General features: G+C 44.9%; 1 protein-coding gene across 1 annotated transcript; it reads left to right on the top strand.

Annotated features, from left to right (window-relative positions):
* Positions 1-425: 425 nt before the first annotated feature.
* GPR1 (G protein-coupled receptor 1) lies at positions 426-23,955 on the top strand. The gene is made up of 3 exons (XM_024206338.3): positions 426-557; positions 8,408-8,544; positions 22,343-23,955. The coding sequence occupies exon 3, from the start codon at positions 22,359-22,361 to the stop codon at positions 23,421-23,423; it is 1,065 nt and encodes a 354-aa protein (XP_024062106.1). The 5' UTR covers positions 426-557; positions 8,408-8,544; positions 22,343-22,358; the 3' UTR covers positions 23,424-23,955.
* The last annotated feature ends 1,186 nt before the right edge of the window (positions 23,956-25,141 follow it).

Here is a 25,141-nt window from a genome sequence, read left to right as displayed (position 1 = left end):
TTCCTTTGAGTTCTTAAATGCTTTTCTGCTAATTTAATATTACTTTCTATGAACCAAAATGCACACCAAAGACATACTGTGCAATCCGTCCATTGCATATCAGAAAGCAGCATGTATTACTTAACATTCCCTTATGAATGCTACACATGCAACTATTTCCATTCAACAGCAACTCCCTCTGCTTCCCTGCAGACAGTGACCTAAAGTGATTCATTCATATGGCTAGAATTTATTTTTGGTGGGATGCAGGATTTATAAAGACAGAAATCTGGAAATGTTTTCCAATTTCCTCTTGCTGAATACGAAAGCTTAGCCCACGAAAGCTTATGCCCAAATAAATGTGTTAGTCTCTAAGGTGCCACTAGTACTCCTTGTTGTTTTTGTTTTTGCTAGACACTGTTATTCCATTTTTCTACTGTGTCATTAGAAGGAGGTGGTAGCTAAGGGAAGCAGCTGGGAACACAGGGAAGTCACTCTGAACTCTACACTTCAGTCTTCCTTCAGCTGTGGAGGTTACATCCACTACAGAGCTATTTTCTTCCAACAGAAGCAAATTGGTATGTGGATTTTTCTGTTTGTTTATTTTAAGTGTCTTGAGCGAATGAGTTTTCCAGCAATATGATTCCTGAAGACAAACAAGCAACATGAGATAACACCCGCTTACTAAAAGGGTTTCTTTGAAGAAAGGGCTTGATTCTCATTTACACTAAGGTTAGCTTTGCACTACTCTGGCAGCATCAAGAAATCTGAAAGTGGGAATGAGTTACATTTTTAATAGCTTTCTACTAAAGTGCATTTACACCCACTTTAAGTTCCAGAGTGCCAGAGTGGTGCAACGTAACCTTAATGTAAACAAGAATCAGGATCAGTCTCTCTGTCTCTGTCTGTCTCTCTCTGGGTGCTTTGTGTTTTGACTTTAATGAGATAGATTGTTTAGGGATTGCACAAATTTGCTACATCTCTAAACCAATTCCAGTCTCACTGGAAATAAGCATATGGGGTCTGACCCAAAGCTCCCTGAAGTGAACAGAATCTTTCCACTGACAATATGAGCCTGATCCAAAGCTTTATTGAAGACGTAATTCTAGAAAAGAAATCAAGAATCCTCATGAGCTCAGGTAATCGATTAATAAGATCATTCCATAAATCAGAATTGAGAAGTAATTCGTAATGAGCAAAGTCTTGTCCTGCTCTGGTGAAGTGACCAAGAAAGTGCGTGTATCGGGGTAGCGGACAGTGGAGGACAAAGTAGACTTGTGCCTGTTAGTGTCATTATACAGTAGTACAGGATAGGATTCAGTTCTATATTTGCAATAACCACGGAATTGTCAGGTGTAGCTTTTCTAAGTGAAATCTAATAAAAACAAAAATTTCACAAAATCAATTATATTTAACTTAAATTCCTTCCAGAATCCTATTAACTGAATCTCTGAACTAACCATGTAAACAAAAGAAACACGAAGCTTTATAAACTCTGTACAGGAGAATTTATTGTTTAAATAAAAAGAAGTTATATTGTTGAATAATTTTTGAAAATTATTACAATAGTTTACATCTTTTAGGGGAGAAGAGAGAGAGATCATCAGGCTAAAGGAAGAAAATGGACATACCAAATTTGGAAAACTGTAGAACATTGTCTAAACTCCATAGGTCAAATCCTGCAGGCTGGACTCAGCCCTTAGGTTTCAGTGAGGTTGTTCATGCTTAAATTTATGCACATGCTTACATACCTTGCTAAATAAAGGCTTGAGAATTCACAGAAATGTAGGACTAGAATGCACCTTGAGAGGTCATCTAGTACTCTAGTCCATCTCCCCTGCACTGAGGTAGGATTAAGTATACCTGGACCATTGTAAATATTTAATCATTTGCTCAGGATTTAAACTACTTTGATTAGCTATCTTCATTATTGTTTCACCTGCTTTGGAATAGGAAGTGCAAGCCTCTGATAACCTGCTCTAAATCTATCTACACAACTGTAAAACTCCACCTAATTCCCCTTCCTCCACGTAAGCCAGGGAAGGGCAGACAGGGCACAGCTCCTGTCAAAGTTACTGTCAGCATGTGAGAGAGAACAGGGAGTGAGGGAGCTGCCTGCAGGAGATTTGAAGCCTGGAGCAGGCTTACTAAATGAGCCAACCGGAGACACCTGGTGCAGGGAAGAAACCTCTAGGACTGTGGTCCCCAAACTGTGGGGCATGCCCCCCTACAGGGTGCTGAGAAGCATTTGGGGGGGAAGCGGCAGTGCCCAGGCCAGCCCCACTCTGCCCCCATCTCTGCTCCAGTCCCGCCCCCAGCTCTGCACCCAGGCACTACCCTGGCTGCTGGCCCCCACCACAGCCCAGCCATGGATCTTCTTCCAATCCCACCTCTAGCCTTGGCCCCCAGCCAGGGCTCCGCTCCCAGGCGCGTTCCCGGCCCAGCCCCAGCCCCACCCCCAGCCTTGGGACCCTTACCCAGTCCGTCCCGGCTCTGAGATGGGGCACTGGATGGGGTATGGGGGGCGCAACCCTCAAAGTTTGGAGACCACTGCTCTAGGAGTTGAAGGAATTCTGCAGGGAAAGGGATTGACTGGGAGAAGGTCCAAGGGAGTCAGCTTGAGCAGGGCAGCTAGTGCCGGATACAGATTGGGACAGATTTCTGGGAATTCTATGAGTGATTGGAGAAATTTTTTTTTTGTTGGGTTGATTTTTTGGAGCTTTGTGAATAAAGAAAACCAGACCTCCAAGAAGGCCTGTGATTGAAAGGAGAAAGACTGTGTGGGGTTTGTTTAAGGAGCCCTGAAGAAGAAGAAAACAGAGGTGGGGCACTGCAGAGGCTCCCCTGGACATGAAGGGGCACTCAGGTGGTGGCCACCCCAATACACCTGGCACCTGAGCAGGGACTCTTAGCGTCCCGTTCTTCGGGGACATTGGAGGAAGTCTTGTGATTAATGATACAGCAGCAACAGGCAGAGAAGGAGCAAAATCATCTGCTCCAGGAAGCCTTACTAGCCACCCAGCAGCGCACGCAGGAGGCCTAACTGGCTGAACAGGAATAGAATTGGCAGTTCCAGGCCAAGGTGGCCAGGCTGCTTGTGCTAGGTTTGCTGGGTGCTCCTACAAGGGTGTTCCCTGCTGAGGCTCTCCCAGGACCCACCCTAACCAAGCTAACTCTACTGACCCGGGAGCTTTCCTGACAGCTGAGCAGGTGACAGCCACCACTGGCTGGGAGAGGAGGCCCCCCCCCCACTCACCCTTTAGCTACATGGGGAGGCTAGGGTTGCCAACTTTCTAATTGCACAAAACCGAACACCCTAGGCCCTCCCCGGCCCTTCCTAGAGGTCCTGCCCCCCGCTCACTACATTTCCCCCTCCCTGGGTGGCTCGCTTAATGCTCTCCACCACCCTCACTCACTTTCACTGGGCTGGGGAAGGGGGTTGAGGTGCAGGTGGGGGTGAGGGCTCTAGGGTGGGGCCAGAAATGAAGGGTTCAGGGTGTGGGAGGAGGCTGCAGGTTGAGGCAGGGGGTTGGGGTGGAGGGGGGGTGAGGGCTCTGTCTGGGGGTGCGGGCTCTGGGGTGGGGCCGGGGATGAGGGGCTTGGGGTTCAGGAGAGGGCTCCAAGCTGGTGGTTGGGGCGCGGGCTTACCTACGGCCAGGACTGTCCCTAGGGGGGTGCCGGGCCCAGGACATAGGAGCCGAGTTTCTAATCTGCTGGGGGGCTGCTCCCCCCTCTGGCTCCGCCCAGGCCCCACCCCCACTCTACCCCTTCCCCCAAGGCCCCACCCCGACCATGCTTCTTCCTGCTCCCAACCTGCCTCTTCCCACCCCTTCCCCACCCAGTTCTGCACCCTCCCCCGAGCACACTGCACCCTCACTCCTCTGCCCTCTCCCCCAGCGCCTCCTGACGTCGCAAAACATCTGATTCGCGGTTGGCGCTGAGAGGGAGAGGAAGGTGCTGATCGGCGGGGCCCGCCGGTGAGCAGGAGGCGCTGAGGGAGGGGGAGGTTCTGGTAGGGGGAGCTCCTCCTCGCCCCGCCCGCCTGCCACTCGCCTCCCCATTCACCTCCTCACCCCGCTCGCCCACCCGCCTCACCTCCCCGTCCCCTCCCCAAAGCGCGGGGCCCAGGGCAGTTGCCCCAATTCACTGTACCCAAGGGACGGCTCTGCCTCTGGTGGCTCTCTGTCAGCAGTGCAGCTGGGGGGCTAAGGGAGGCTTCCTGCCTGTCCTGACTCCACGCTGCGTCCCGGAAACAGCCAGGAGGTCTGGCTCCTAGGCAGAGGCATGGCAGCCGGCTCTGCATGCTGCTCTCACCCTCAGGCACCGCTCCTGCAGCTCCTATTGGCTGCGGTTCCCGGCCAATGGGAGTGCAGAGCCAGTGCTTAGGGTGGGGGCATCGCGCGGAGTCCCGTAGCCTCCCCCACTCCCGTCTAGGAGCAAGACCTGCTGGCCGCTTCTGGGGCGCAGTGTGGAGGCAGGACAGGTAGGGACTAGTCTGCCTTAGCTCTGAAGCACCGCTGACTGGACTTTTAATGGCCCGGTCGGCAGTGCTGACCGGAGTCGCCAGTGTCCCTTTTCGACTGGGTGTTCCGGTCGAAAACCGGATACCTGATCACCCTAGGGGAGGCCTAAGCTACTTCCAAGGCCCTGAGTACAGATGAAGCCCGATCTTACTTTACTCTGAAGGCGGCCATATTGAATTAGCTTGGACTCATTCCAGAAATCTATTATAGGAAGTTTCATGAGGAACCATTTCTAAAAGGGGGCTGTTGCCCAATGGCTCTGCAACTTGGCCACTCGCTGGCTGACCCCTGAATCTAAGACCATGGTTGACCTGATGGATAGTATTGTTTTTGAACAACATTTAAAAATTCTCCCCATAGCAGTACAAGCCTAGGTTTGTCAGTTCTGCCCATTAACCATCCCAGAGGCTGTAGAAACAACAGAGAGGTTTCTAGAGGTGGAAGCTTCAGGAATTAGAATAATTCCTCCTAACTCTCCCCCCAGCCCGCAGTAACTCAAGGGTTGTTGGCACTGCTCCAGGTTTCGGCACCCCAGGAATGAGGAGGTGCCCTTGGTATTGGGCCCCCTCAAGGGAGAGAGTCTCTACCTTCCTGGAGATCTCCAGTCAGAGGCACTTTGAGACCCCAGGATCCAAACGGGCTTTTGTTGACCATTCAAGAGGGGCCGATCATATGTTATTGCTTTAGGCATTTGGGACGTAGGCAGTGAGAGTGTCCCATGATGGAGTGTGACTATCTAGGGTGTCACTTCGGCAGGTAGGGTAAGACCTCAAACCTGCCAGCGAGGGATGCCATAAGACCCTTCCTGGTTCCCATCCAGATAGAACCACACTGGGACCTGGGAGCAGTATTGTCCTAGAAGTTCCACAATCAGGAACATCCTATCCTGTAGGAGTAGGAAACTCCTGGACCGTGAAAAGTGGTATTGGTCATCCAGAAGGAATGCTGGGCAGTGAAGCCCGGCACTACTACCGGTATCTGCATTGGACTCCCTTTTTCCTTGTCACTGACCAAGTGGTGCTCTGGTGGCTCCAGATGATGAGAGATTCAAATGCCTGGGTTACCCATTGGTACCCTGCCCTTTTGTTTTCCTGGACAGCATTGTCCCGGCAAGAACCACCAGACTGCAGACCTTCTGTCCAGGACAGACAAAGATGGCGAGCCGTGCAGTGAGTGCTCTGTCAGGCCACTCAGAGTGGTGAGGGGTATGTGAGAGCAAAGGGAGTGAGGGAGCTTGCCTGACTTGAAGAACTAGAGCAGGCTTGCTAAACCAGAGACACCTGGTGCAGCAAAGGAGCCTCAGGCAGCTGGTTCCTTACAAGAACTGAAGCAGTTGGGGTGGGAGGGGCACTGCAGATTCTTGGGGACTCTGGGAGTGATTAGAGAAATGTGTTTTTGGTTTGGATTTTTTTTTTTTTGAGCTTTGTAAATAAAGAAAATCAGACCCCCAGAAGGGCTGTGATTGAAGGAGAAAAACAAACCCCACATAGTCTCAGGAGCCCTGAAGAATCAGGTGCAGGGCACTGCAGAGGCACCCTGGACTCACGGGGATGCTTGGTGGTGGCCACACTATTACACAGTGCTTAAAGTAGGGGAAGGGAAGTGCTTGCAATGGGTCAAAGACCCTGCTGAAGGGTGTACTTTAAGCATTGTCTTACTAAAGCTGCTGCTCTGAGGTTGAGAGATTCCCTGTCCGTCACCCCACACACACCTTTTTCAGACCACTTTAAGCACCGGTTACTGTAGCTTTGCGGCTTCTATAACCAGTATGGAGTGGGCTCTAGTGTCACTCTTTGGCCTGAGAGATAGGATTCCTTCCTTCCTCCTCTTCAAGCTTGGCACAGCAGCAGAGAGGATTTGGTCCTGAGAGGCTGAATTCTGTAACTGGATCCATATAGGTGGGCTACTGAGGTTAGTCAGGTTCTTGCCATGTATTTCCTCCCAGTTCTAGAACTGGTGGGGGCTTTTAATCACTAATGATAATCTTCGTGACTAAGATGCTGACTAGTATAGCACTGTTGCTTCTGATCTGACAAGCTAATGAATAATTTCTGGGATGCTATTAACGACTATTTTAGGAAGCTCATATTTCAGCTAGCTAGCTTGATTCAAATAGGTGAAGTTATAATTGTCCTTGCTAATAATAAAATCTTGTGTCTTTATGTATTCCCTTCTGACTATGCCAACAAATTTTCCACCTGGATTTCTAGATCTATTATTACTCTTGTTTTCATCTAAAGAATGGGGATGTTCTATACCTCCAGACAATGCTGACCTACTGTTTACAGAGTGGTATTTTGTGTACTGCTCTTGGTAGAGGCCTATTTATTCATTACACAATACGGAATCTGTGCCAACAGCTTAGCCGTGTGTTTCTCGTTCTAATGAACAGATACCTGGCTGACTTTCACTCACTGGCTCCAAGAGCATTTTGTTTTAAATCCAGTCACTCAGAAGCTAACAAATTCACAACAGTGCAGGGCTGCCCCTGTGCTCTGTACTAAAGGGAGAAGAGGGTGGAAGGCAAGGCCTTCTCCTCCAGCACCCTGCAACACAGCAAATGCGATATGAAAGAACCACACTGGCGCAGTGTTTACTGACTACATAACAGGCCTAACTCCATATATACACTACTGCTACGGTTGCCACATCTGAGGTACAAAAACCAGGACATGCGGGATGATTCTGAGTCCATAAAACTGGACAGCTGGCAGTGCATTGAACATCCTTACAGATATTCCAGGACAGCTACCTCATAAAAAGGGGCAGTTATTGGAAAACCTGGACAGCTGACAACCCTATGCTCTGACACAGCTTTGGTAGCTTCTGCAACAGAAGACAGTGAGGGTCAATACAGGGCTCAATCTACTTTAAAGAGTTATTACTCCATTCCTATCACTATATACCCTCAGCCCTGACCCCAGCACGCCCCCTTTGGGGGCAGGAAGCATAAGATCCCACATCAGCCCTAGGATGCCCCTGTAACTGGGAGAATTCTCCCCTGTCTAGTTACAGCTCCAATCCAGCCCCTTATCACCACCAGACTGGCATATGGAGGCTTTACTTTACTGCACTAAGATCCTTCAAACAAAATGACCAGCTCTAACTCAGATGTAACTTTTCTCCAGCGATGGGGCTCAAAAGGATACCTATGACACCAGTTGTTGCAGCTTAGGCTTGCAAAGTTGACTCAGTTGCAGGTAAATCCAGAGAGGTCAGGGATTGTAGCTCTCTGCCATCCCCCTCAGCAGCAATGGGTCCAAAAGGGTTGCAACTCCCTCGTAGCTCATTCCCCACAGAGTCGCCATCTTTCCTTCTTTGTCTGCCTTTGGCTTCTCTCTGAAACTGCTTCCCCCCCCCCCCCTCTTCTGCAGCACTCATCTGCCAACCCAGTCAGCTCCTGGCCAAACACGTTATTCCCAACCACCAATCTTTAGTCTCTCTGGCTGTTCCTCCTGCACTGGTAGATGTGGCTAGATCCTTGCCCTTCTGGTGCAAGACTCTCAGGCTTCACCCACAGGCTTCTGCAGAGGTGAAAGAGAAGCACACAAAATATTCTGCATCTCTTTTTCTACCTTGGATCCTACTCATCTGCTCGTGGTTCCTTGGCCAGAGGAGCATTTTGCCTTTCAATAGAACAGAAGGATAACATCATTAATTCTTATATTTTTGCCTGACTGAAGCCATTGAATGCTGCTGTAGTAGCAGGCAGAATGTTCATGGATTCATTATTGCAGGCCCTTTAATACTGAGGTCCTTGCTCAGGTTTTACATATAAACTCCCCCTGACAGTAGTGAGGTTTTGCCTGCATAAGGATGGAGTGGGTGGGTTGTCCCAGAGACTATAGTAGATGTTCCCCTTATTTATTTATTTATTTGGACTCCTATTCTGTTCCCTTGGGCAGGTTAACTCTGGCAAGTGAAGTTCAAGGCATCTGAAAAACACCCCTGGACAGCACACGCAGAGAGAGGGGGGAGTAGTGGTGTGTGAGTTGGAGCACTGGGTTATTGCCCACTTCTCAATTACGTCTCTCTTTCATGCGTAAGTACTTTATGATGAGAGGAAAAGAGCTTTCACTGTTTAATTTACAGATTCTGTGGCCTCCTACTAGGACCACAGGAAGATTAAGGGGGACACAGAGGAAGTAGATAGTTGGAGACCTCCTTTGACATTTTGCCCTGTCCGTCTTCGCTATCTCCTCACTTCTCTCTTGTCTTTTCCTCCCCTTCCTTCAAAATGTTCTTTCCTCACCATCCTCCCAACGCCCCCTCCTGTTTCTCTCCCCTGTACTTCCCAGTAAATAGATATTAAATAGTCACCAGTACTGAGGGCCACCAGCCTTCTTAACAGGGGTGTCATTTGCTACGGGACAAGGGGGGCAGTTACCCCTCCCGGCCTTGGTTTGTCCCCCCCCCCGACTTTTCATAGGTCTTTGTGCTCCGCCTTCCTCCCCCAACTTTTGCAAGATACAATATAATCACATAATATTTTATATGCTGACGCAGATTTGCCTCCCCCAGAATTTTTCAGAAAAGTTGCCCCTGCTTCTTGAATATACTTAAGACGTTTCACCCTGAGTTCAACCAGTGTGGTCTAGTAGGCGCTAGACTGGCATTCAGGGGGCACAGATTCTATCTGCATCTCTGCCACTGACCTGCTGTGTGACCTTGGGCATCACTTCTGTCTCCACTGCCATCCTTCATCAGTCTGGTCTGTTTAGACTATAAGCAGGGCAGGAACTGTTTCTCACTATGTGTATGTACAGAACTTTACACAATGAAGCCCTGATCTCAGCTGGTGCCTCTATGTACTCTTCTATAAACATTAATCTCCTAAAACAATTGTGATCATGGCACTGTACACCATCTGAAGTCTGCCAGATGAAAAAGCAGGGGGAGCAGTGGTGATTAGTAAACAGCAAGCAAACGCAGCTGTTTGCAGTGTAATACTTTATCCACCTGACTCTCCTTCCTTCTAAGGATCCCAGGTGAATGAACTCAGCCTCCTACAATCTCTGGGAGATGGTGAAGAATTATTAGCCCGCAGGGTGCCCAGCACCCTGAACTCCCATCTTTAGAATTGTTCAGTACCCTGCAGAGTTGAGCCCTAAGTGAGAAGGAAAGTGAAATACCCAAGGAAGCCTGTGGCAGAACCAGGAACAGGGCCTAGATTTTCTGGTGCCTAGTTCTCTGCTTTAACCACAAGTCCATCTTTTCTATTCAGTGGCTGGGAAAGCTGCCAGTACCATGCTAGGCTGGGGGGCTGAGTAAATGTCTAGCCCTCCTGGAACATGATGCTTGATAAAGAAAGTATGAAAGAAACCTCTGTTCTTGATGGATGTCCTGGGGCGTTGTACAATACATGGACCCTAGATATAAGCCCCTTCTGCTCCCCACCATAGCAAAAGGATCTGTATAATGTGAAAGCACCTGTTCATTGAACAGGTATAATCACAAGAAAAGACACTGTGCTCAAAGCAATGTAATGCTGATATAAGTACTAAACAAAATCCTATTTCATTGCTGGACACCAACCAATTGTAAAGCAAGAGGACTATATGCCTCCCACCCATCACTTAGAGAGTCATGGGAAAACATTTCCTGCACTGTTCATCACGCTTGATCAGAATATTGACATCACAGCAGTTAACTGATTTTGTTGCTCAGGTGCTAAGAAATTAAACAGCAGGTAGCTCCATCAGGAAGGAGTGTAGGTATTGTGGCTGTGATCCAAGGAAGGGATTGCTGGGGCTCTAGGATGAATGGAAGGCACGCCCAACCTGTTTGAAATAATCATTCATGTGCATGCCACTGTGCAGTAATCTAAGTAGGTTCATTAGCACTCCACAGCTGGGCTTTGTCAGATGGTGAGTGGATTAGTTGAATCTGTGGCACACCCTGGATCTGTGGCACACCCTGCACCTGGAGTGTGGGATTTACTGTTGAGATGGTATGGATGTGAATTCACATGCTGTGTGTCTCTATCATACGCTTACTGGCTCTGAGCTGGCAAACCATCCAGAAACTGCAGCTGCTTTTCAGGTGGGTCTAGTTTCCCCATAAAGGACAGTAAGAGTGGGAAGGGAAGGGCTTGCTATAATATAGCATAACCTCCTCTCAGGGCAGGAACATATAGTCTCTGAAGAGGAATGTCGTGACTCTCTCCTTCCATTGCAAATGAGGGGTTAGTGTTTATGTTTATAAAAGAGAGGAGGGTCTTGTGGTTTGGGTACTGGACTGGCATTCTGGGTTTAATTCCTGGTTCTATCATAGGGCTTCTTGTGTGACCTAGTCACTGAAATCTCTCTGTGCCCCAGTTCCCTTGGGGATAATGTACTTCCCTTGTGAGGTGCTCAACTCCTATAGATAGGGCATGTAAGTACTTAGTTCTGGTACGTAGCATGTACTGTAAGCACAATGCTACATTTCAAATTGCAATGGCCCTTTCCCCCTAAACTCTTATTTTTAGATACTGTTGTAAAGGTTCTCATGCTTTATTCACAATTAGGCTACACATTAATGGAGATTGTCTCATGGCCATCTCCCTTCCTGTTCATAATCATGCCGACCACTTCTATTATTCTTGATCCCGTAACATACCTGTAGCAATTACAGCAATTCCATACATACAAAAGTAGTGTTAGGAAGGTGTTTGTATATTTTTTTTTTAACATGTGGAAGCAAGGAGGAGCCAACACCATAGACCCAACCAGCTTCCACAAACCACCATCAATCATTCCATTGATTTGGAGAATTCCTGCTTTATTGTATTTTCTGGAAGTCTCAGTGCTTGGGGCCTGTGTAAAGATAAATAACTTCTGATAGTGTCAGAATTACGGCTGTGGTCATTTCTGAGTTCCCTGAGTATGGGAAAGATACATTGTTCCCCTGTGACAAGTGGTCAGATGACTTCTTGCATTCAGGTTAGGTCTGCACTAGAAGCTTTTGCTGGTATAGCAATGCCAGGTTTTTTTGGTGGGGAGAGGGGGAATATTTGTGGTATGTAGTTTGCTTGTTGAACTAGTATAAGCTAAATCATTAAAACTTTGCCAATAAGTTGTGTCTACACGGGGAGGATTGTCAGTTTAGCTACACTGGTATAACTATACTGGCAAACTTCTTAAAGCTTAGACTGACTTTTGATGCCTGGCAAAACAGGTTTGTGTTTTGAATATGGCAGATATGTAGGTAACAGTGCATGCCTGGCCTTGTTCAAAGAAAGCTGCTTTTGACATAACAGCATTTAGGAGATGTGGAAATAACACCCTGCACTTGAGCATGGGATGCTCCTTCACTCAGAAAGATGTAATGAAGAGACTGCTACAGGCATTCAGACCTGTGCTTGCCTGAATGATTGATTGCAATTTATCCATGTCTGTAAGGGACTCTATTTAGCCATTTTGTCCATTGCATAGCCCATTCTTGTTGTCCAACTACAGGCTATGCAATCACATTATTATCAGTCATCTAGCATAGGCTAGAACAGTAATCTTGATTACTATTCACATGACAAATGTAGTGGGCCTGATTCTGTTCTGCACATACGTGTGTTACACCTGTCACTCCATGACTTCTGTAGAGTTATTCTTGCTTTACACTGGAGCAAGTGAAATCAGAATGAGGCCCCACATCACTAGATGAAAATGCAAATTCCAAAAAGCTTTATAATGATAAGTCTGAGTCTGCTCCATCTCTCATATCTTCTTTTGACTCTGAGATGCTATATGTACCTCTCTGTATGTATGGCAACATTTTTGCCAAACTGAGATTTCTAGCAATTTACAGTGTCTGCAGTGACGACCTGGGGCTCACGATGCAAAAACCAAGGAAGCTGAATCACTGTCCCAACCGAGCTATTTAAAACCCAGGGATGCCTCTTCTAAGAAATATTTTTTTCTTAGTTAAGTGCCTGAAACCAAATGCAAAATGAGATTCATTCCTCTTTGTTTTGCTCTTGTTTATGGATAACATGCACAGCTGTCCATGCATGGGGGTTTGTAATCTCAGCAGTAATCCTGGTGGGGTTTACAATCTCCACAGGTGCCTTTGTGAACCTTTGTCAAAGTTCCCCTACCTTTAAGTAGCCTGGGGGAGCTAAATATCTCTGACGAACTGTACACAGCCCACCTGCTCTTTGGAGAACTTTGTGGGTGAACTTTGTGGGGAACTTGATATGTTCCCTTTTTTGGGGAGGAGAATTACTCCCTAAATAAGCACTTCAAATTCTCAGAGAGTCTGAAATAGTTTGCATTGACATCTCTTGAGTGAAACAGATTTCTAGGCCAAAATCTATCTGAGACCTGGCATGGCCAACAAGCATCAGACAACCTTTTGAAAATTTTAGTTGCTTTGAAGATCTGATTCACCTCTGTAGCGGAGGGCTCCTGAGTCCAAGAACTTCTGCAAATTCTCCGCTAACCACAGATCACACATGTGGAATTTGAAATCTCCAGGACCAGCGCTTAAATTCAGGTGGAGCTGTCTGGAGTGGAGCTCTGGTAAATATTTTCAAACTCTCAGGGCTGAAGCCCTGAGCCCTGGCGTGCCTCCCGTGGGGCTGAAGTCCTGAGCCTCAGGGCTCCAGGAAATACTCTGTGAGAATTTAAGCCCTGTCCAGGACCTTTTATGAGTATTTAGAAGAGGGTCTCTGTAATACAATTCTTGTCACAAAATTAACAGCAGAGAGACAGCCAGCACTGCTAGTTTCAACTTTCTTGTGACAGGATTTACCATTGTGACTCTACAATCAACTTTACTGGCCAAATCTTCCCCCAAGCAAATGCAGTGACCTTGGTTTACAAAACTGAATAAATGGACTTGCCACCCATATATTCATGTTCATTTTTAAGCAACACCGACTAAAAACACACCTTCACTTTACCACATCTATTGATTTTAAGTGATGAGAGCCAAATCTGGGAGATGGTTGCAGCCCAAATTCCTAGAATAAGATACCTGGATAATTCACTAGGGCCCAAAACATTGTTGGTCTTAGGAGAACTTTGATCCTTTAAGAAGACTTCACACAGTACAAAATGAACTGAAATTGTGACTGTCTGTTTGTCATCTGCTATTTTAGACTGAAAACCATAGTCTGATTTCAACACTGAGACACAGACAGGTCAAGCGACTCCCCCAGATCCAACAGGAAATCTGTGGCATAGCCAGGAATAGAACCCACAGGGCCAGATTCCAGGTCCCATTTTATAACTACAAAACCCATCTTTCATGTGACAGAGAAAAACTTTTAAATAAAAACAAAAGATGACCTGGTGGATAATCAGCTGAACACGAGCTCTCAGTGTGATGCTGTGGCCAAAAGGGCTAATGTGATCCTGGGATGGATAAACAGAGGACTTTTGAATAGGAGTAGAGAGGTTATTTTACCTCTGTATTTGGCACTGGTATGACCGCTGCTGGAATACTCTGTCCAGTTCTGATATCAACAGTTCAAGACGAATGTGGATAAATTGGAGAGGGTTCAGAGAAGAGCCACGAGAATGATTAAAGGGTGAGAAAACCTGCCTTATAGTCTATTTAGTTTAACAAAGAGAAGGTTAAGGGGTGACTTGATTACAGTCTATAAGTGCCTACATGATGAATAAATTTTTAATAATGAGATTTTCTGTCTAGCAGAGAACGGTATAACATAATCCAATGCTGGAAGTTCAAGCTAGACAAATTCAGACTGGAAATTTTGAATGATGAGAGTAATTAACCACTGGAGCAATTTACCAAGGGTCATGGTGCATTCTCCATCACTGACAATTTTAAAATCAAGATTGGATGTTTTTCTAAAAGAAACACTTTAAGGTTTTGGGGGAATTCTGTAGCCTGTGCTACACAGGAGGTCAGATTAGATGATCACAAAGGTCCCTTCTGTCCTTGGAATCTATGAGTAAATGTAAAAATGGGTTATGTACATAATTGAAGCTCAATGGGGGTAACACTATGAACAGGGCCGGCTCTAGGATTTTTGCCGCCCTAGGCAAAAACAACTTTGGCTGCTCCCCCCCCGTTTTTTAATTACCCCACCACCGGCCCCGCCTCAACTCCGCCCCTTCCCCAAATCCCCAGCCCTGCCTCCTCCCCCCAGGCTCTCAAGCCTGGGAGGGAGGGGGAGCAGCGGCGCGCGAAACGGCCGCTCGGGATCTCCCCCTCCCTCCCAGGCAGCAGCAGCAGAGGTGAGCTAGGGCGGCCGCGGCACATTTTTAGGGGCGGCATTCTGGCGCCGGCCATGCCGCCCCTAAAAATGTGCCGCCCCAAGCACCAGCTTGTTTTGCTGGTGCCTAGAGCCGGCCCTGACTATGAAAGTAACAGAGTAATGCAACTCCAGACACTGAGTCAATGGAGCTATGCCATTGCTAATTTACACAACAGTTGAGAATCTGGCCTTGGAATCAGCTGAGGAGAGGTGTAGAAAAAGCACTGTCTGTGGCACATGGTAAAATCTCTTGGGTACTAGAAACATTTATTAATACTTTGCATTTCTTTAGCTCTTTCTAGCCAAGGATCTCAAGGCACAAGCATTAATGAATCCAAGCTCACAATGCTCCTCTGAGGTAGCTTAATTATTATTCTCTCTTTTACAGACAGGGAAACTTAGACACACAGGCTAAACATTTTCACACTTGGTCGCTTAAAGTTAGGCACCTATATCTACAGTTAGTAGGCAACCAAATTAAAGGGACTCAGTTTGTGGAGGGGCTTATGACCTCAGAAAGTATGAATGGACAACAAAGAAAGCAAGTGTTCTGCCTGCCCTTTGCAGAAAGGATTTGTTTACTGTTTAAAAAACCTCTTGACAGACATAATCATCTTTTAAACTTGGTCAGTTTCAATGCATTAAAAGCAATTTTGTAACTTGTACTCATCCCTGAGTCCTATCGGCCAAACTTCTAACCACATTTTCCTGTTTATTGAGAAATATTTTCCTCTCTCCTGCTGCTCTGTGCAACCAAAAGCCCAGCAGGGTGTGAGCCTGCATATTTGAATGTGTCCAAACCCCACCCCTACCACACTCTGGCAACTGGACATGCACAGACTAGAAAGCCCTAACAACAATCGCTGTCCAGCGGCCTGCAATCTTTATTGCACCTCTTTTTGTAGATAGGTTCTCTCATAGACCTATCAGTTTTCACTGCCTCTGTCTAGCTCTTGATGCTTCCCTTGGCTCTGTTTGGGGGCCCCCGCAGGGAGACAGGGCACTGTGTACCATGTTAGAGGAGCACTCTAGATCTGTATATGTAACTAGTTAAGGTGCCAGTAGACGGTCCTAGGTTTTGTATGACCAGTAGTCTTGTCACACACTGTAAATGGCTTCCTCTGTGTAGCTCTTTACATCAACTCTTGATGGTCGAATCAAGGACTGTCCACAGGCAGCAATGGCAACCCACAATCCTGCTTCCCCCCCCCCCCCCCGTTTGTCTATCAGTCTATTAGCAGATGCACATTACGTATTTTTCTCACAACTCTCCTTCTTAAAAAACAACAACTAGGTTCTAACTCTGCAAACTCTTAACGCACATGGCTTTTATGAGACAGCTCACATGCGTTTGCTGGGTAGGGACCCCAGGCTTGTAAAAACCTTTTGCCTCTGGGAGAGTGGGGTAAGGAAAGGAGTTAGAGGTGAGGTACTTGGGCAAAGCATAACCTTGGAATTATAATTCCTCAAACCACATTTACAATACTGCACATCACAAAAATAGGCCCTCTTTCTAGAGGGGTCTTATATTTGGTGTGTTTTGGTTCACACTAGAAATACATAGATATTTGATAAATGTCTTTTCTCCTGTTAGGCAGCATCTCTGAAGATCTAAACATAGAAGGGACATTGTCAGGTAATTTAGTTTCCAAATTAAGATTTGGGAGTTTTAAGAGGCTTTACAAAACCTCATATTAAAATGCTCTTTCAGTATTATTTTTAGCTTCAATTTTAAATAAGTTGTTTGGATTCAAACATTTCCATGGGGCATCTGCAACTCAAATATTGCTCCTTTGTGCTGGTACTTGAGAACCAGAAAGTGAACTGCTTGGCGACTGAAATGCAGAATGTAACCAGCAATAGATGGTCAAATTTTACTTTTAACTTTTAAAAAAATATTTCAGTTTAATCTAAGGTATTCTTTGTTATGCAGGTAAAGGCATTTAAAATAAACATAAAGGGTCATCTTAGGATTTTTAAAAAATGTTCTCTTGTTGGCTCAAACTTACTCTTATTCCAGCTGTTAAGGGTACTGCTCATGTTTATAATGTTCTTCTTGCAGATGATACAATTTTTTTTGAAAAATGACTCAGCTGGGAGGTACTGGTATTTGTACAGATTCCACACCCCAGGGGGATGTCGAATTTAATTACATAAATGTGGCTCACTTAAAACCTGAACAAATATATTTTTATAAACTTATATTGACCAGAATAACACACACAATAAAATTCCTTCAGACTGAGTAAACTAGAAAGGACAGAAGTTGTCACTCCCACTAGATGAAATGGGGTAGCTCTTCTTTATATACTTTATAACATGAATATATCGATATATAACATCCTTCTGCTTATTTTATACTTTTTCATCCATGTACCCATTAAAGACCTGATCCTGTAAACACTTATGTATGTGCATAACTTTACTCAAGTGAGTAGTCCCTTTGAAGTCAAAGAGCCATGCAAGATGTGGTTCAATGAGCAAAATATCTCAAGAGCCTTTTCCTGCTCTACTTTATCAGGCAAACATTAATGGAATTAAAAAAATATGGAACTGGGCTCCAAATCTGCATGCTGAGTCTTCACTCCTTCCCAGAACTAGTCCTCGGGAAAATAATACAAATAAACTCACTCTTCTTGCATCCAGTAGGCCATACATAGGCTGCTCTCCGTTACACCCATGCAGTACAGCTGAACTCAGCTGTAGGTGTAACTGAGAGCAGAACTTGGTCTCTCTTGATCGGAGCTTCACTAATGCAACAAATCACTCTTGATCACAAATCTGCCAAAACAAGCCTGCTATCGTCATCTCTGCTGTCCATCAGTAGTTTAGCTGGTCTCACAAAATGAATGTAGTATTTCTAAGCCTCCTTTATGCTATTAAACCTTTCTCCCTCTAAAACGCCTTTTACTATCCATTTTCCTTTATTTTCCTAGGCTCTTTTTATTGTTTTTCCTGCCCTTCCTTTTTAGATTCTTTCCCAGAAAATCATGGTCTGATTGTAAACCCAGAAGCTGTCTCAATAGCGGGAAGTTGAGAAACTGTGTGTGTGTGTTTTGTTTTGTTTTTTAACCTGCCAAGCATTTGCTGCTGAGGAATCATTTCTAGTTATAGTGCTTTTTGTTGTTCTTTGGGGAAGCTTTAGTCACCCTTCCTCTCCTCCATCTGCACCCAGTTAATTTCTCAAGTCCCTCTTTGATGAGTGCACATGTCATATTTTCCTTATCTTTCCTGTTGGACATTACCTTCTGCTGGGGAATATCCTTTCTTTACTGCATAGCAATTATTCTGGTAGCTATCACTATAACTAAAACGATGAATGTTTTTTTTCACATTCTTCGAACTTTTGGCCTGAAACTTTCCATGCTTAGTCTTTGCTCAAAATGAAGTGCTCACCAGAGACCAACATATTTGTATTTTATCGAATGAAACTTGTGGCCTGATTCACCCGTGTTAGTCCATTTTTACTCTAATGTAAGTCCATTAATTTCTACAGCTTGTCCCTCAGGTCTCAGTTCAGCAAAGGAGTTAAGCATCTGCTTAAAGTTAAGCATGTGCATAAATCCATCCCTATTCAGTAAAGTACTTGAAGCCAATGAGATTTAAGCACAAGCTTAAAAATAAGCACTTGTTTAAGTGATTTGCTGAATAGGATTAGACTTATGCACATGCTTCAGTGCTTAGAGAGAGAGTGCAGAGCTGGTCTCATTTTCTTCATTATTTGAGAAATGGCAGAAAAACTTTAAAATGTCAAAAGGGGCAAGGAAAGAGTTATAATTCCTGTAGAGGCTATCCTGTCAGCTAGGCAGGGCCAGATTCAGTAGCATGCTATCTAGGTAATTATAGGTTCCTATATCATAGTACCTGCATGCTACCCAAACTGTAACACATTTGTCCTCACAACACATTGTGAGGTAGGGAAGTGAAGGTTCAGGGGTACTGAAGTGCAGAGAAATTAAATGACTTGCTTAGCATCGCCCAGGAAGTCTCTGGCAGAACCAAAAACTGAACTCTTGCTCTCTTGAATTCCTGTCAATACCTTAAGCCACAAGACTATCTGTGTTCCACAGAGAGGGGCTTCCCATCTGTGAGGGGGTCACCCCAATCATGTATGCTAAGGGTTCTAAAGAGTCTGCAAAGAAATACAGTGTGTCAAACTTGCTTCATACCACTAGTCAATTTAAAGGGGTCTAGCTAGGGCATTTACAAGCCAAGCAGCTCAAGGGCTTTTTGTACATAGCTTTATAATAAACCCTCTTTAGGATGAGCTGCATCAATTGCTTTGTTCCTTTGTGGCAGACAATAAATCATTTATGTTGTCAGAATATTAAAGCTACCGCTGCTAGCCAGCCAAAGATGTTTGGTTCACAGTACCTTTTGTTGTGACTTTTTTTTCTTAATAACTGGTTTCATTACTATCGGCCTCACAAATTGTTTTCATTCCTGGAATGGATCTATGCCCCATCCAGCATCTATATGGTAATTTCATGTTAAACGTTGGCAACGTGCTCCAGGACGTACAAGACACAAATAAGAACTCAAGGCCAGATGCAGATCTCATTACACCTGTGTAAATCTGGAGTCCACCACTTAAATCAAGAAATATTTTATTAGCACTTTTCTTAAAGTAGTTGAATTGGAACACTTCACTGGTTGCCAAGGGAAATTCATCAACATATATGGCTTTAGTTTAATGACGCAGTAAAAAAAAACCCTTCCCTTTTGCCCATTATAAGATATCTGATTGATCCCTTAAAATGAGACTCCACTTTTGATGAACTTTGAATATAAGTAATTTCCTGTTTCAGCAAACCAAGAGAAAAGTGCCCCTTTTCGGAAAGAAAACAAAATTGGGCCAGACCCCAGCAGGTGTGACCTGGCTTACAGCTGCAGAGGCTTCACTGGAACGAAGTTGATTTACGCCAACTGAGGACCTAGCCCACTGTTAATTTTTTTATTTTTTTTATCTTTGTACAATAAACTCTTTAATAAGGACTAGATTCTGATAGCCTTCTGCATGTTGCCTCACTCTATGAGCAGAACTATTGAAGTCAGTGGGACTCCTCATGGAGCAAAATGTTACTCAAGAAGAGCAAGGGTGTTCAAATCTGGCCCTGAGAAGTCTGGACTGTTTAGCTTTCTGAGCCTCAGCATTCCTCATTGTAAAATTGTGTGTGTCAGAGTGGAATAAACCCCTGAACTTTAAATCACCAGACTACGACCTTGATATTCCAGATCGTATTTTTAGCAATTTAAAACAAAACAAAACAAAAAAACCCAAGAAACTTGGCTCCCTAGCATTTTAATTGCACCCTTTCGCCTACACAGACGCCTGGCTCTTCTCTGATTTCTGCCACAGACGTCCAATAAAACCTACTTCAAACAGAACTGGGAGACAGAAGCTGTAAAATCCCAAACTCAAAAAGAAAGAATAATACTTTGCACTTCTATAATGTCTTCCATCCGAGTATCTCCCAGAACTTTACCAACAGTATTGAGTTCACCTACTTAACATCCCATTTTGCAGGTGGGAAAACAGATGCAGAGAGATTAAGCAATTTGGCCAATATCAAAAATGATAAAAGGTTCAGAAAACCTGACCTAGGAGGAAAGGTTAAATAAACTGGGCATGTTTCTTTTTGAGAAGGGCAGACCTGATCAGTCTTCAGATATGTTAAGGGCTGTGATAAAGAGGACTGTGATAATTGTTCTGTCTTAGGTAGTCATGGAGAAGTAATCAGTTTAATCTGCAACAAGGGAGATTTAGTTTATATATTAGGAAAACATTTCTAACTATAAAGGTACTTTAACACTGGAATAGGCTTCTAAGGGAGGTTGTGGAATCCCCATCCCTGGAGGTTTTTAATAACAGGCTGGACAAACCTCTGTTGTGGATGATCTAGGTTTACTTGGTCCTGCCTCAGTGCAGGGGACTGTGTCACATCCCAATGTCCCCCTCTCTCAAGGGGTCCCCTGGGGATGGCAGATCAGCATGGTATCTTGTTAATGCTGTTGCAAGCATTGCAGGGCATTTTAGGAAGGGTCAAAGGGATGAGTGTGGAATGGAAGATTCCTTTGCAGGGAGCGAGAGGCCAAGAGAGGGAAGGAGGAAAAGAGCAGAGAACGGGTTAACTTGACACTTCAGCTAGCTCTGTGTGAAGATAAGACACTGGCCCCGGTCCAAGGTCATGGGTGTGACGAGAAATCTGCAGCTGCCCAGCTGTGAGAAGAGGAGAACGAAGTTGAGCAGGCCTGCAGAGATAGCAGTGAGAACAGTGAGAGCGAATCAGATGGCGAAGGCCAACAGGGGGGAAAACAAAGTCTCTGGAGCCGGTGTGTTTTGGGAAGCCGAGGAGGCCACAGCGAGCCAGTTTGGATTGGTACAAAGAGCACCGGGAACAGAGGGCCCTAGACGAAAACACCCTCATAGGATCCCAGAACTTAAAACCCTCCCGAGAGCCAAAGCAAGGCAGAGATTGCAGCGGACACTGAACGATCCGTGCACGGGGCAAGAACTCCCCTCCCCTCTTCTTCCTATGTTATACCCAGGCTTGGCCAGCCTCAGGTTGTGCGAGTGTGAGTATGAAAGTGGGTTAGGACTGGGGCACTAACACTTTCTTGCTTCCTTTGAGTGATGTGGGAGCAGTCCCAACACTCACCGCTGTTATTTTATTAATAAAGCTTTAAACTTAGACACTTGGTGTGTTTCATCATCTCCTCCCCAAACGATTCTGCGGCCTCAGCCTGTTCACCTGAGGCCTCAGGCAGATTGGTAACAGAAATCAGTCACAGATGGAATTGATGACATCTCAAGGTCCCTTCCAGCCCCATGTTTCCATGATCATACAGGAAGTCAGTGGCAAAGTCAGGAACTGACTCCCAGTCCTGTGCTCTAGCCACAAGACAGTCCTGCACCTGTATATTAAATAGTAATTTAAATTTTAATATAATCAGCTTTGGGGTTTACTTTCATTTCTATTTAAAAAGTACAAAGCAACACCTCACAGTGAATGACTCCGAACGGTGATCCTGGAAACAAAGGGCCAGATCCTCAGCCAGTGTAAATCAGTATAACTATTGGCATAGGTGGGTTTGCACCCACTGAGGATCTGGCCCACAGAGCTCAACCCATTTCCCATACAGGTCAAGATTCCCAATGACTTCAACAGGAACAGGAGCAGGTCCAAACTTACAGAGACATAAAAAATGCACTCATTTTAGTCTTGGGTGGTTGTTGTTGTTTTTTAAGGGACTGTGCCAGATAATTTAGGTTCTAAATATAGGGTTGTTTTGTTTATGGGTTTTTACAAAAATAGGACTATTAGAAAAATGACACATAAATTTGACAAAAAGACATCTTCATGAGACTTTTGTAAGTGTCAGTGTAAATAGTTTCTTTGTCCAGATGTGAATGCTCCCCTGCAGTTTCTGCAACTCAAAGGGTAAAGCATTGTGCTAGCATTGGACAGCTAAAAAGTGATACACTTGAAGCAGTGAAACTCATTTATTTCTGATGTCCAAGACCTTGCATGAAATTATGGTGGTATTAGTAATACAGTTTAAAAAAAAAAAGCTTTAAGATATGATTTGACCTGAATGTTTCCCTTTTAAGTTTTCCATTTCCTTTTCTCCACAGAACGTAGCCATACACTATGGAGTTTCCTGAAATGATGCTGAGTGAAGATTTTGACAACTACTCCTATCTCTATGAGTATGAGGAAGATGAACCACCCCAGTCCTATCTCAGTGTTGCACACATCATCTCTCTTTCCTTATGCAGTGTGGCTTTTCTCCTGGGGGTGCCAGGAAATGCCATAGTCATCTGGTTTATGGGGTTTAAATGGGATAAATCAGTCAGTACCCTCTGGTTCCTCAACCTGGCCATTGCAGACTTCATCTTTGTTCTTTTCCTGCCTCTCTACATTACGTATGTGGCCATGGGCTTCCATTGGCCCTTTGGGAAATGGCTCTGCAAGGCTAACTCCTTCATTGCTTTACTAAATATGTTTGCCAGTGTCTTCTTCCTGACCATCATCAGCCTTGACCGCTATATCCGCCTGGTACACCCAGTCTTTTCCAACAAATATCGGACCCTAAGGAACACCCTCATTCTGAGTGTGATTATTTGGATTTCAGCTGCTATTATTGGTGCCCCAGCCTTACACTTCAGAGACATAATTACAGTTCACAACTCCACTATCTGCTATAACAACTTCCATCCGCATGACAAAGAACTCATTTTGATGAGGCATAATATTTTCATTTGGGTGAGGCTTGTTTGTGGCTACCTCTTTCCCCTAGTGACCATGGTCCTTTGTTACTCATTTCTAGTTCTGAAGGTGAAGAAGAGAACCATGCTGACTTCCAGCAGGCTTTTCTGGACCATCCTTGCGGTAGTTGTAGCTTTTTTTGTTTGCTGGACCCCCTATCACATATTTACCATTCTGGAACTATCTGCTCACCATAATGAACACTTCCATGACTTGCTTGTAAGCGGTATTCCCCTTTCTGCTGGCCTGGCTTTCATCAACAGCTGCCTCAATCCAATCCTCTATGTTCTGATTAGCAAGAAGTTCCAAACCCGTGTCAGGGCGACAGTTTCTGAGGCACTAAAACTTGCAGTCTGGGAGGTCAGCCGGTCTGCAACAGTCAGTGAACAACTGCGGAACTCTGACAACAGTTATCCGGCTGTGCGGTATTGTGAAACCACTCAGTGACCAGCTCTTAAAAATCTTTCTCACTGCATATAACCAGCAGTAGATTCACAGTCAAACAGATGTGTATCTTAGCTACGAACAAGAACAGTGGGTTGATTGCAATCAATTTAATGCTGCACCCCACGTTAGCTGGAATTTTTTTTTTTTTTTTTTTTAAGGCTGCAGAATTTGGATAGGATGCTAGTTTGATGTATAAAGGGCCTGAGTCAAAGCCCACTGCAATCAGTGAGATTTGGATCAGATAGAGGAACATTCCCACTATTAATCCTGTTGTGTAAATTCCAGAAGAGGTGTTGAAAGTGACACCTTCTCAACATAATCATATATAACAAAAATATTTCTTTGTTGAATTACGTAACACCTTAGATCCAGGAGTTCTCAGCCTGGAGCTCACACGCAGCTGTCAGGGGTCATGATCACACCACGCTTCCAATAGCGCTAAATAAGGAGAACTCCTGGTTAGATCCCAGCTAGGTGGAAGGGGGAGGAGGCCCAGTCTGAGAAAAGGGTCCCAAATATGGAAAAGGTTGAACAAGTGCTTAGATTATTAACAACTTTCTATTCACATAAAACCGAACAACCTTGCCCCCCCCGCCCCCCTTGCGCCATCCCTTCTCTGAGGCCTTGAGTTTCCTGTTAGCTCATGTATACCCAGTAAAGGTATATTTTCAGCCAGCCTGAATACATGTATGTACAAAACTATACACACATTCTTGCCTCAGTGTGTAAGATTAGGGCTGTAAGATGGTTATAACACCATATGGCCTTGTCTACACAAGTAAAGTTTACAGTGTAGATGGGGCCCTATATATAGATTCATGCATAATGTTCTTTTATACAAAATATTCTATCACTTTGAACTATATTTGCACAAATATGAATAGATCAATATTGCCTACAGCCACATTTTGGTCTGAGTTCATTAGGCCTCATGAGCTGAGCAGTGTTAGGCTGGATCAGTACCATCTCAGAAATACACCTAAATGCTACAAAATATGATGTTGCTAATTGGTTTGGTACCACTCTTTCCTGAGTCATTACAGAACTAGTGCCTCAGCAAGGTGTTATGAGCTTTGTGCTGCGGAATATGCCTTAACCAAAAGTTCTACCCTCTCTTCTTTAGATTCCCTGGCATTTTTTCCTAAGAGCAGGGTGTTAACCTTCTGCTGTTTTTGAATACAGTATTCTTCACTTCCTCTCCTCGGCAGAAATGTACTGTTGCTGTCTGCTCTTAAAACAGCTCCTTTGTTCAACCCAAAGGGTTCTGGAAAACATAATCCAAGTATAGTGGATTTCTCAATCTCAGTGGTAAGGCACATTGCAGCAATTCTCTTTGACAGAGTAGTTGAAGCTCTTATTTTGCATAGTCAAAAGGGTTAGCAAAGAAGTTGGTAAATAATTGGATTTTTTTTTTAAAGCTGTGGAATATTCAAGAGATCCATGCTTAGTATTGTTGGACTATCATCATGGTTTATTAGGAACAGCAGTTCAGTGACCCATGGGACAGGAGGACATAAACCAACATGTAGCAAGCTTCTTGAGATAATAACCACCCTGAAATAGTTATAAGAGAGGTACAGATTTGAAGACAGCACAAGAATGCCAGTTACTGCCACTGGATAGGGAGAAAAGGACTGGCAACCTGCCCAAGTAATTCACACCAAGGTCATGCATCATAACTACTGCATGAGCCACCTCTACAGGAGGAACAGAAGACA

Source organism: Terrapene carolina, unplaced genomic scaffold, assembly GCF_002925995.2.
Source record: "Terrapene carolina triunguis isolate 2854851 unplaced genomic scaffold, T_m_triunguis-2.0 Scaffold62, whole genome shotgun sequence".
NCBI lineage: Eukaryota > Metazoa > Chordata > Testudines > Emydidae > Terrapene > Terrapene triunguis.
The sequence above is the reverse complement of the archived record's forward strand: the minus strand, read 5'-3'. Positions and strand labels throughout refer to the sequence as shown.

Coding starts and splice junctions, on each gene's coding strand:
- GPR1 (XM_024206338.3), top strand. CDS start 22,359: ATGGAGTTTCCTGAAATGATGCTGAGTGAAGATTTTGACAACTACTCC.